Genomic DNA, 13,394 nt, shown 5'->3' with positions numbered 1-13,394 from the left:
AAATATGAGATTTTTAAAAGATAATTAGATTTCCTAACAATGAGAAAATTTCGTTTTTGGGGTTTTTGATTAAAAAAAATACATGGGCACTTCATGATAGGTCCGTCGTTTCTATGAACCTGCCTGCCGCCAGAGGGAGCTGCGCATGACACCATTTCTCTCACTGGCCTCTCGTGTATGACAGTCATGTAGTCGCGTGGTGCTGATGTGAGGAACTCCGGTTTTACGCTGTTTGGACGAGCTTTATAGAGCCACGCCGGGTGGATATGATTTTCGCCGACGACGTGGGAGACGTTTAACCTTGACGTCCACCAAAGCGTCGGTGCAGTTATATTTTAAAACATGCGCGAATGTTTGTGGAGATAGCGGAATCGCTGTGTTCCAAGCGGGAATGAGCTCGTAGAGGGAGGAGCGCTTCGCTCGGCTCGCCGTGCAAGGAGATGATGATGATGATGATGGTGGCAGAGGGATCTGGAGGATGCGGCAGACGCGAATTTCACCGTTTTCTGAAAGGCTAATGGCAACTGGTGGATGTTAAAGCGAAGGGCGCCGAGGTTCAATCAGCTGAAATCGGAATATGTGTGCCACGAGTCCTGTGATGAGCGTCCAGCGAAATGCATTGAGTTCCAAGTCAAACTAGGTGGATAATGTCAGAGCGGAAAAGGCCGACAGTCATGGACCAGAGAGGTCAAGGTGTGTGAAGAATCTAGACAGGGATGCAATTAGTCCAATTAGAGGATGCATTTTCATTTAAAAATACTCGGACATGTTTAATGTGCATTTATATGCCACTACATATTAATAGTGCACTTCAAATCTGAATTAAAAAAAAAAAATCAAAGCAATTTCTAATTTGACTTAGACTTCATAGAACACCGAGCAATATGATGTGTGAAGTGATGCCAACCATAAATGAGGGGGACTCGGTGAGTTCCCAGAGAGGCTCTCAGAACGGCACGGATGCCGAGTCTAATTTTGAACAGCTGATGGTGAATATGTTGGATGAGAGAGATAAGCTGCTGGAGTCTTTACGGGAGACACAGGAGACCCTCATCCAGTCGCAGACCAAACTCCAGGATGTGCTTCATGAAAGAGATGTGCTTCAGAGACAGCTCAACTCCGCGCTACCGCAGGTAAACTCACATACCTGACACAGGTACACAGGAAGTTGCGTAATGGCTTACTGTGGAGATCATTATTTACGCAAAAAAATGTGGTTTTACTGTAAAACTTTAAACTACTGGAAGTTAAAAAAAATGCATGAAGCTAGCGCTGATGTCCTTTTTATGAACAGCTAGCTTAAGTTTAACAGTAGATTAAGAATAAAAGTTATTTTCAGCTCATTTATTTGATATCGCCTGAGAAGTGTGTTCTTTCTTTAAATGTCTTTCTATAGTTATCTTTATATGTTTATATCTTTTTATATATTTGATGATGTATTTCATGTTAAAACATGAATGTTTTTGGTTCTGGAGGTGTTTTTCCCAAATAGGGATTTTAAAAAAGTTACTAGCCAAACCTCTCAAAAAATGCTGAGTTAAAAACAACCCAGCGCTGGGTAAAATATGGACAAACCCAGCGATTGGGTTGTTTTAAATGTTTAACCCAACCTTCTGGGTAGCTTCATTTAACTCAACTATTACTTAAAAATTAATGTATTTCTTGCTTAAAATGAACCCAAATTAAGTTGGAAATTAACATGTTAATATGTGATGTGTTCAATAAATGAACATTTCTTAATAAGTTGAATAAATAATAAATAAATAATAATTTTAAAATTGATCATTAATAAATGTTCACCTTTTGATTATTGTTGATGCCTTTAATAATTATGTGTCTGATTTTAAGCCAGCTATGTAGTAATTTTTAAGCAACAGTTGACTTAAATACAGCTGGGTCAAAACAACCCAATCACTGGGTTTGCCACTATTTCACCCAGCGCTGGGTTGTAATTAACCCAGAATTTTTTAAGTGTATGAGTGGAATCGCATGAATACAAACTTTGATTTGAAACAAAAAAAGTGGGAAAAAATTCTTGTTAAACATTGTGAATGGGGTATTCTATTCCATTATCAATTAGCTTGGCAAACATTTTTCCTCAGTCTCCACCCAGGTCAGGAATCTTGGTGTTATTGTGGATTCTGAACTCTGCTTGACCAAGCAAATAAATGCAGTTGTTAAGAATAGTTTTTATCAGTTACGGATCATTTCGAGACTGAAATCATTTTTGTCTTTTCAAGACCTGGAGAAGGTCATTCATGCTTTTATCACCTCTCGTCTTGATTACTGTAACTCATTATATTTGGGTCTTCCTCAGTCATCCATTGCACGTCTACAGTTGGTACAAAATGCTGCTGCAAGGCTGTTGACCAGGGCAAAGAAAACTGATCATGTTACACCAATTTTAGCTTCTCTTCATTGGCTCCCTGTCCATTTTAGAATTCAATTTAAAATGTTGTTGTTTGTTTTTAAAGCTCTTAATGGTCAAGCCCCTTCTTATCTCACAGATCTGCTTACTCCTCTTTCATCCTCTAGATCTTTAAGATCTTCTGATAGGGCTTTTTTTAGTTGTCTCTCGATCACGATTGAAAACAAAGGGTGATAGGGCTTTTTCAGTCGCCGCCCCCCCGTCTTTGGAATCAATTGCCACTGGATGTCCGCCTTGCACCATCTATTACAACTTTTAAAACGATGTTGAAAACACACCTTTACTCCCAGGCTTTCTGATTGGATTTTGTTTATGTTTTACTGTTTTATTGTTTTACTCTTTGTTTTATTTGTTCTATGTTTTTATCTTTTGATTTTGTTAAGCGCTTTGGTCAGCTCGCTGAGAGAAATGTGCTATATAAATAAACTTTACTTACTTACTTACTTACTAGTACGTGTATTAAGTCTCCATAATTCACAGTGCTTCATGGGAGTGGATAGGCGCAGTTTACTCATTGGTGGGGATTTCTTTGCAGAATCACGTGTAATGTAGGTTTTCACTTGGAATTTTGTCGTTGAGCATTATTATTTTAAAAAATGATTTGAAATAATGCAGGCTGATGACTTCAACAAAAGCAAACACCAACCTTGTAGCTCACAGTAGGACTGCCTTTAACAGTTATTTTTTAAAATCAAATCCCCTAAAATGAATGGATTTTTACTTCTGGATCCCAACTGTTGCACTGTGTAAAATGTTCAGTTATCACATCAGTTTGTACTGAAAACAATTAAAAAGCGAATTTTCTGTGGGTTGGTTCGCTTGCTGATTTTGCCTGGGTTTTTGAAATAGTGGGTTTCTGATGTCTGTGGTTAAAATTACTTGTGAATTTTGAAGCTGCTTTGTTAAAAACAAGATTTTGTGAAAACTGTCAGTGTAGCCAAATGAATATGGCAGTGAGAAAACTGAGGGCTTAAAGGGATAGTTCACAAATGAAGATATTTTTGATGAAATTTGAAAGCTTTCTGACCTTGCTTAGACAGCAACGCAACTGACACGTTCAAGCGGTTCAACCTTAATGTTATGAAGTTACGAGAATACTTTTTGTGTGCAAAGAAAACAAAAATAACAACTTTATTCAACAATTTCTTCTCTTCTCTGTCAGTGTTTGACACATGTTCACAAAAGCACCACTGCTGTCACGTGGACTATTTTAACAATGTCTTTACTACCTTTCTGGGCCTTGAATGTATCAGCTGCGTTGCTGTCTACACAAAGTCAGAAAGCTCTCGGATTTAATCAGAAATATCTTAATTTGTGTTCTGAAGATAAACTAAAGTCTTACGGGTTTGGAACAACATGAGGGTGAGTAATTAATGACAGAATTTTCATTTTTGGATGAACTATCCCTTTAAAGGTTTCCTCATTGTTTCTGACTTAAGTAACCATTAATATGGTATTATGTGGAGGAAATGTCCAACAAATATGTAGTTATATAAACTAATTGTCTCAGAAGAAATGTTCCCAGATTAGCTGTTTTCAGCAGAAGAGCTAAAACTGATCTATTATTCATTTTAGGTTTAGCAGTTTCTCAGACCCACTCAATTATGAGATGCATTGTGGTACTGCTGGTGCCAGGTAAACGCTTGTTTTCACAAAGGTGCATCATTTACTGGAATTTCCTGTGTCCCAGAAACATCAGCGGTGGTGATTGTGCTTGTATCCCAGTCAAATAATGGCAACAAGGTCACAGTTTAAAGAAAAGTCTTACATTTTTGCATTTCAAAATGATTTAATTTTTCCTTCTGAGGTGTATGCACTTGAGTTGTAGATAAAGCTTCGGTTCAATGACCGTAGAGGGTTTGCACTAGTGTCTCTTCTTCTGTATCATGTTGCTCTTTTTGGTCATTCGCCAAGGACACAAGTGATATATATCGATTCATCTGAGTATCCCGCCCCATCCTTCCTCCCGTCTCCCTCCTTCCAATTTTACCTTCCAAATAAGTGATGCAAAAGCAGCTTACTTCTCAGTTTACGTCACCCAGCTCATCCAGCCACTTAATAGGTGGGATAATATGAATCTTCAAGCACTCTGTGCCTGTGGGAGATTTTTAAGACTCTGTTACTTGCAAACTAGTTTTAAAAGGAGGTGACTGAACCCTGGAAACGGAGACTGGGACTAGCTTTTGTAGTTGAGAGATGCCTCACTCGTCTGTCTCTAGAGGAAAATTGGACTTCCTCTCTTGCTGCTTGCATGTCTAGGACAGTTCAAAGCAAAATGCCTGCTTTCATCTGATGCTCTGAAGCATGTGAGACTGTTGCTAAGAGGCCAATTAATCTAGTTTACAGCTAGCGTTTACATTGAAAACCACTGATTTAACTTATTGCCTGTATAGTCTTATCCTCAGATGACACAGGACCTCAGAGTGTTTGCACTTTCTTGACCTGGCAAGCTGTAATCTTATTGGCTGTCTTGATGCAGTTTCTGGGAGTAAGGGCATGCAGGGCTTTTTTTATCTGAGTCATGTTTATAAGGTATTGAGATGATGCATGCAAAGAATGCTTTTGAGGATGATAAGCTAGTTAGTAGTAAATTGTGGTTTTTTTTTTTGTTTTTTTTTTTCAGTTTTAATTTTTCTGGATTCTGTTTTTCCCATTTTAATTTTTCTGAACTCGCTCTCTTTTTTTTTAATTGTTAAATTACATTTTATTAATCAAAAAGCAAGTTTAATTAATTACATTTATGAAACTTATACAATTAACATTTATTCAAAGTTTAAAGGAGAACTCCACTTCCAGAACAGCAATTTACAAATAATTTACTCACCCCCTTGTCATCCAAGATGTTCATGTCTTTCTGTCTTCGGTCGTAAAGAAATTATGGTTTTTGAGGAAAGCATTTCAGGATTTTTCTCCATATAATGGACTTCATTGGTGCCTCATTGTCAAGGGGATGAGTACATTTATTTGTGAATTGTTGTTCTGGAAGTGGAGTTCTGCTTTAACAAAAATGATATGTTTAGGGCCCTGAAAAGGTGAAGACCTACTGGCATCTGGCTCTCTTTATGTTATTTATTTCCTTTCTGTTTGTGACCTGAGTTGGATGCATGCTTAAGTACATTTTCCTTGTGCGATCCCCATGTATGTGGATGAGTGTATTGACGCATGAGGTTGTTTTATTAAACTCAGGAAAAATCCACCATTTTCTCATCTCCCGTGCCTTATTAGCACCACACAGTTTTCTTGTCTGGGCTGTTAAACATTTAAACTCGGTATTGTAGTAATGTTGTCTCTGGGTGTCTTATCTGTGTGCGTTCATGCATTCGGAAGGCGTGGCTTTGGACGGTAATTTGCCGGGAGGGTGGGATGTTCACTCTCAGTGCTATCAGGCTAAAGTTAGCATTTTCCAAGATCTCCTATTGCGCCTTTAATAGTCTGTAGTAGTGCTGTCAAATCAATTAATCACATCCAAAATAAGAGTTTTTGTTTACATATGTGTGTACTGTACATATTTATATGCATATGTGAATGTATACACATACATGTATATATAAGTTTTACTGACCCCTTTTAAAGAGTAGAATATATTTTTAATAATCAGTAGTAGTGCTGTCATAACAAAGTTTATGTAATAAATGTGTGTGTACTTAAGAAATATTTACATGTGTGTATGTATGCATGTATGTGTGTGTATATTCTGTGTGTATATTCTTAATACTGTGTAAGGTTACCTAGATGATCTACGATGTTTTTTTTTGTTTTGTGATGGTTGTTCATGAGTCCCTTGTTTGTTCTGAACAGTTAAACTGAGCACTGTTCTTCAGAAAAATCCTCTAGGTCCTGCAGATTTTTCAGTTTTCCAGCATCTTTTGCATATTTGAACCCTTTCCAGCTGTGAATGTATGATTTTGAGATCCATCTTTTCACACTGGAGACAATTAAGGGAATTAAACACAATTTGGGTTCAAACATTCTCTAGAAGGAAACACGATGCATTAAGAGCTGGAGGGTGAAAACTTTTTGAATTTGCAGATTTGAAGGTAAATTGTACTTAATTTGTCTTCTGGGAAACATGCAAGTATCTTCTGTTGCTTCCGAAGGGCAGTACTAAATGAAAAAATAATGATATTTCAACAAAATTTGGACATCTTCATCCTGTTCAAAAGTTTTCAACCCTTAATTCATCGTGTTTCCGTCTGGAGCAGTTTGAACCTTTTTTAATAGTTTGGTTTGAGTTCCTCAATTGTCTTCAGTGTGAAAAGATGCATCTCAAAATCATACAATCACTGCTGGAAAGGGTTCAAATATGCAAAAGATGCTGGAAAACTGGAGGATTTTTCTGAAGAACAGTACTCAGTTTAACTGTTCAGAACAAATAAGGGACTCATTAACAACTATCACAAAACAAAAAAACAGTAGATCATTCAGGTAACCACACACAGTATTAAGAACCAAGGGTTCCCGAACTTTTGTATGGGTTTATTTTATTAATTTCAGCTATTTTTTTGTCTTGTGGATTATATGTAAACATCTTTAATGTAAAATATACATTTTACTCAGGACAGTACTTAATAAAAAATAACATGCATTTCGTATGATCTCTCTTATTTTGTTAAAATTATTTACATTTTCACAGATTCTGCAAGGGTTTCCCAAACATTTCTATATGATTTATTATGTCGTGATTAATCAATTTGACAGCACTAATCTGTAGTAAATGTTTTTGGACAGATAGAAATTCTTATCAGAAAGTCTCACTTTTTAACATTAATTTCACTGTATTTTATTTAAAACAACCAAGCCAGTCTATTACTGTGTAGTTTAATTCAGTACTTGACTCTCAAATCAGGTAACACAGAAAATTGTACAAATTTTAAAATATCAGTTCTTTCACTTCAGCCTCTTCATGATTCAGTGAATAACTCCCCGTTTGTATTGTGCTGTAGTTTCATAGACTGCTGTAGGTGCAGTAGACTGTTTCTCTTTGATAGTCATTTAGAGCACACAACCTTTTATTTTGTCTGTAGTGTATGAAGCTAATTATGCCTTGCCATGGTTGATCACTTCTGTTTTGGTGGTCTGTAATTGCTGTCAGGCAGCTAATATGGGTAGGTTTGCAAACACAAAGCTGTGCTTTTACTCTTAGTCAGGTCTTGGAAATTCATCAGCACTGTGTTATCGATTATGAGTGTATTGGTAATGCAGAGCATGATGACAGTATTGATGATGGTGATGATACATGAACAGTATACAGACTTGATTCTGCAGAGTCATCTTAAAGACAACTGGCGAGGACAGCTGACTGAAATATGTGTCCTGTGCACTCATGGGGTTTGCCACAGTGCAGAGTTAGCATCCTCCTTCTCACTCTTAAATTATAGTCTATCAGGGATGTTGGCTTCTCAGCAGTGCCGTCAATCAGACGTGTTTGTCCATTCAGGGAGAACTGGAGTGCAGATGAGGGCTGGTGAACTGGCCGAATGCCATGCAGTGAGCGGGGAGTAGAAATGCCAGACTGTCTCTGTCTGCTGGAGGGAGGAGCTCTGTACCCTGTTTATCTGTGTGATGCTCAGAGGAACTGGCATGTGGAGATGGTCCCTGAGTTGAGCAGTTAAATCCTGAGTCATCTGCTCACTTGTGTAGAATGGAGGTCAAGTGTGGGATTGTTTTATTTGTCCACCACACCGAGCAGTTGTTCCAAGAATCCCTTGAATAATCTGCTGTGGTAAATAGCAAAAGAGATCCGTTTGATCACCCTAACGCTATGTGTGATCTGTGACGGGGTGGATTCTGCAGCAGTCTATGTCTGAAACACGAGAATACTCTGTCAAGTCCTGCCCAGGAGAGTTGAGACCAACTATTGAGCATTTCTGCTTTTTTGTGCTTGGGTATGTGATGAATACTGCCTTTTTATGTCATTTTCCCTGTTTAAAATAGATTAAAATCAATTTCTTTTTAAAACTGTCACAACGGCAGTGTGATTTTCAGCTTTTTGATAAAATTTGAAGTTTAATGGCTTCAAAGAGTGACTGGTTACAATTAGAGGAACCAGCATTTTAACCACACAGGCAGTGTGGCCAAGCAGATTCAGAATGTTGAATGCAAGGAGAAAAATGCAGTAAAAAATCTAGTTAAAATAAAGCAATGAAAATACAAAGAAAAATATTTAATTTTTATTTCATTTAAGGCAGAAAAACGCTACCAGTCAGAAGTTTTTGAACAGTAAGATTTTTAATGTTTTTAAAGAAGTGTCTTATGCTCACCAAGCCTGCATTTATTTGAGTACAGCAAAAACAGTAAAAAATTTTTTACTGTTTAAAGTAACTGTTGTCTACTTAAATATATTTTAAAATGTAATTTATTCCTGTGATTCAAGCTGATTTTTAGCATCATTACTCCAGTCTTCAGTGTCACATGATCCTTCAGAAATCATTCTAATATTCTGATTTGCTACTCAAAATGCTACTTTATCATCACCTTTGATCAATTTAAAGCATCATTGCTAAATAAAAGTATTAATTTCTATAACATATGTTATCCAAACTTTTGAATGGTGTAATGTATAATGTTACAAAAGCTTTTTATTTAAGATAAATGCTTAAATTTGACGATAACATTGGCAGGGAGCGGGCAACAGAGCGGAGCAGGGAGTGTGTGAATGGGTAGGTGTCTGAATTCAGAAAGGCACGGAAAACAAATAACATGTTCAAATAAAATAACATGAGCCAGTAAAGGGACATGGTTAGCTGCTTGCTAGCGTAGGCTGTTACATTACAGTATATAAAATTTCACTTACCACATAAACACAGTAAGGAGAGATGACTGAGGACAATAGTGAACAATTTGCAGATCCTGAGCACCACTGACAAGCATCTAATCTTGTAAGATTTGCGGCAAAAACTGCCGCTCTAATATACACAGAGCATGTGCGATCGCAAATCTCGAAAGTGAAAGTAAAAAGCAGTTGTGCATTAAAAAAATAAAAATACACATACAACCTACTATTATATGTAAAATATCTATGATACTATCTGAGCACCACTGACAAGCAGCTAATCTTGTAAAATGTTTGGTAAGTACTGCCACTCTAGTAGGCCTATACACAGAGCACATGCGATCACAAATCTTGAAAGTGAAAGTCAAATATGATTTCAAAAGCAGTTTCAATGCCCCGTGTATTAACTTTTTCCCCGCCATTGAGATATCTCATCAATTAAGAGTCCGCATTCTAGGTGTGTTACGGTAGAGAAAGCCCTGGCGCATTCCCCGAATGAGTTATGGGACTTCTGTGTCTTCCAGGTGCGAATACAAGATGATCGGCGTCAATGGAAGGGTCAGAGAAAATGTAGACCATATTACATATAATAATGAAACTAATAATGAAACATCTAAACACCTAAACAGACACTGGAGTTGTTGATGGACTCAAACTCTGATCACCCATGTTTTAACCATTTTGAATCGGATATGGAAGAAGTAGTCAGTGAGGGAGATGCCTTAATAGATACTGAAACTTACAGTTGTGTCGTAGATAGACCGTTAACCTGGCGATTTGGATATGTATATGTATGTATGTTTGTATATATGTGTGTGCGTGTATATATATGTATATATATATAGAATATGTATTTATGTGTGTGTGTGTCTGTTTGTTGAATGCAATTTCAATTATTCATATAATTATTTATAGGTGAAAGAATATGACATCTGAATGATTTTGCTTGAAAATGCACTGCTTTGATAAAAATGCATTTTTCTCAGTTATTTGTACAAAATGTATTTCTGATGAAAACTATCTGCACTAATAGGATGATAAAACATGAACACATGAAGATAGAATAAAATAGTGTTTTTGTTTAAAAGCATAGGCTCGGATCTTTATTTTGATATATAAAATGTTTATATATTCATAGCAGAAAATATTCTGAGGGCCATCAAATTTAGGTGAAAATCACCAAAAATGCTGGCGGTGGCTGGCAACTTTTTTAAAAAAGACTGGCGGGGAAAGAGTTGCAGGGTCAGAATTAAAAATATCTTAATTTGTGTTCTGAAGATAAACAAAAGTCTTACAGGTTTGGAACATGAGGTAATTAATGACAGGATTTTCATTTTTGGGTGAACTATCCCTTTAAACATACATATTATTAACTGAAGTGATTTTTGTACTTTTTTCTGAGTGTACAGTATCTTAATCCTCACATTAATGCGTTTATGACAACAGACCCCGGAAGATCCTATTAACCCCTAGAATAACATTAGCTGTACTTCACTGACAACCCAACTGCTCTTCCTCACCCGTCATTGAGCGACTCAGCATTCCCCAGCTCTCAGTGATAGATGAGCCTGATCAATAGATGCTATTTTCTCATCACTGCCTCATTGGAGGATGTCTCAGTTTTGCAGACTCTCTGAAAATTTACACTCTACTCTCAGAGAACAGTGCGATCCAGCAGACAGTTTAATTTTAGGCAGCTGGGCCAATATTATAGAGATAACATGATGCAGAAAATGCCACTGTTGTTTCTCACACACAAAATTGACAAATTCAGTTTGCGCTTGTTTATAATATGAGAAAGAAACAGTACTGGCTTTGTTTTCTTAAACTAAATATCCTCACACCATTGCAGACTGGTACCGTGCCAGCACAGGTGTGAAAACAGCATCACATGGCTTTTGGCAGCTGCCGTAATCTCCAGCATGACACCTCTGAGCCACCGGACCCTCCCCCAGCAGCTGCAGGCGATTTGTTGATTTAACCTCACACATGCACACGATTCACTCCATTTCTTTGTTTGGATGAAGCAACACTCTATTATTATTGATTTATGTTTACTGATATATCGGAACAATATGTCAAGCATACGTAAATCCATTTGCTATGTATTCTTGTGTTTTTCAGAACAAAATTTTTTTAAGCCAACCACCTTGACATCAGAGTATGTCAGGCATTTAGCACCGGAAATCTTTTGGGTCAGCTGGCTCGTGGTTTCTATTGCAGCTGATTGAAAGGAAAAGAAATTTGGATCCGCCCCTTCACGTCATTTTTGTTCTGCTACAAAATCGCACTGATTTTTTTTTTTATGTGCATGTAATTAAATTAAAATGGAGCACCCCGAAGCGTGTGGCCGGCTTATGTCTGAAGTCATTTGCGCACTCGAGCTTGTACCGCACAGCTGACTGTACAGAAGTGCTGGAGGAAAGGACAATATTCTCAAATGATCTTCAACAACACTTTCACATTAAGGTCTTTTACCCAGACAGCTTTACAAGTGCAATTAAATTAGAGGAGCCATGCTCCTGTGTTCCTAGACAAAGTAACTTGTGTCAAGCTGCTTTTATCGAGTCTTGCACTACACTCTTAAAAATAAAGGTTCAAAAAAGGCATTTTTTGCAGTGATGTCAGAGAACCAGTTTGCTTTCTCCAAAGTACCTTTCAGGGAACATTTTTTTTTATTTAAAAAACAAAAGAACGTAGTATAGAGAAGATTTTACCAATTTAAAGGGATAGTTCACCCAAAAATGAAAATTAAATATGAAAATTGTCATTAATTACTAAGGAATTACTAGGAGTCCTAGGAGTAATTAATTAGTAATCTAATTAATTACATGATGTTTCGATTAATTAATCTAATTAATCGCAAAATAAATTTGACTGTGAAAATACCCACAAAAGATTAAAGTTATTTTTGTGTTAAATGAGAAAGTATCAAGTAGACATTACAAATTGTAGCTTTAGAAATAATCTTTTAATTTGATTTAACATAGAATTTATTACACATAAACATTTTTTTAGTGAACTATCCCTTTAATGTTTTTATTTTTATTCCACTTTTTTTTTTTTTTTGAAATGATACTCTAAACAAGAAACTAAATCTGCCAGCAGGTAGGGGTAAATGTCTTTATGTGTCCTTTATTTATTCATTTGGTTTGTTCAAATGGCTGATTCATTCAGGAATGAAGTAAATGGCTCTCTTTATGAATGGGCTTTTGAATCATTGATTCACACGATTCGCTCAAAACGCTGATTCATTCAGAAACTAAACGGCGCTGTGTTGTTTGGAGACGCACAACAATTCTGCTATGGCTACAAAGGTAATATGTTCTCTGCAAAATTGAGCAAAAACATAATATTGTGTTTAAAATATAACACAATATCAACTTCTTATTTACTGAACTGTTGTATAAAATCATATTTAAGTTTGTGATAGATTGGGACAAAATTAGCACTCATGTCATATTGCTCTTGCTGCGATATTGTGTGATATGTGCTATATATAAATAAACATACAGGGGCATTTTTTGTACATTTTAGGGCATAACTGAATTTTTGGAGTTTGTTGGTCTGCATCATATTTGTCAACAGTCAGCTATATTAAATATAAGATGATGTACAGGTCTGGGGGCGGGGCAGTGTGTTAATGGTGTTAAAACATTTTAATCACATTATTTTTTTTATAACTAATTAATTAAGTTAATGCATTAAACTGACAGCCCTGTTAATTACTCATGTCGTTCCGAACCCGTAAGACCTTCAGTCATCTTCAGAACACAAATTAAGATATTTTTGATGAAATCCGACAACCTTTGGACCCTGCATAGACAGTAATAAGACGATCGTTTGGCATTAAAAAGTATATAAATTGTATTATTTTTTAATAAAATAACTGATCGTTACGCTAGATAAGACCCTTCTTTCTCGGCTGGGATCGTTTACAACCGCATTTGGGATCATTTGAAGCCGCATTTAAACTGGATTTTGGAAGTTCAAAATCGGGGCACCATATCAGTCCATTATATGGAGAAAAATGCTGAAATGTTTTCCTCAAAAAACATAATTTCTTTACGACTGAAGAAAGAAAGACTTGAACATCGTGGAAGTTTTACCGTTTACTGCACGTTGTTATTCTTCTCATTATTTCCCTACAGCTGATAATGACTGGCAAGTCTCACCCATAGGCTTACTTCTGCG

At 36.5% G+C, this 13,394-nt stretch overlaps 1 protein-coding gene across 12 annotated transcripts in view; it reads left to right on the top strand.

The window, feature by feature from the left end:
- The first annotated feature begins 176 nt into the window (after nucleotides 1-176).
- The window catches only part of ppfia4 (PTPRF interacting protein alpha 4), a 130,873-nt gene continuing 117,655 nt past the window's right edge, over nucleotides 177-13,394 (top strand). For all 12 annotated transcript variants that reach the window (XM_051122747.1, XM_051122743.1, XM_051122742.1 and 9 more), the window contains exon 1: nucleotides 177-1,133. In XM_051122747.1, coding sequence (XP_050978704.1) covers nucleotides 885-1,133 — 249 coding nt within the window. In that variant the 5' untranslated portion in view covers nucleotides 177-884. The remainder of the gene's footprint in view (nucleotides 1,134-13,394) is intronic.

Source organism: Labeo rohita, chromosome 11, assembly GCF_022985175.1.
Source record: "Labeo rohita strain BAU-BD-2019 chromosome 11, IGBB_LRoh.1.0, whole genome shotgun sequence".
Lineage (NCBI taxonomy): Eukaryota > Metazoa > Chordata > Actinopteri > Cypriniformes > Cyprinidae > Labeo > Labeo rohita.
Note: the sequence above shows the minus strand (reverse complement) of the source record. Positions and strands in the feature narration are given on the sequence as shown.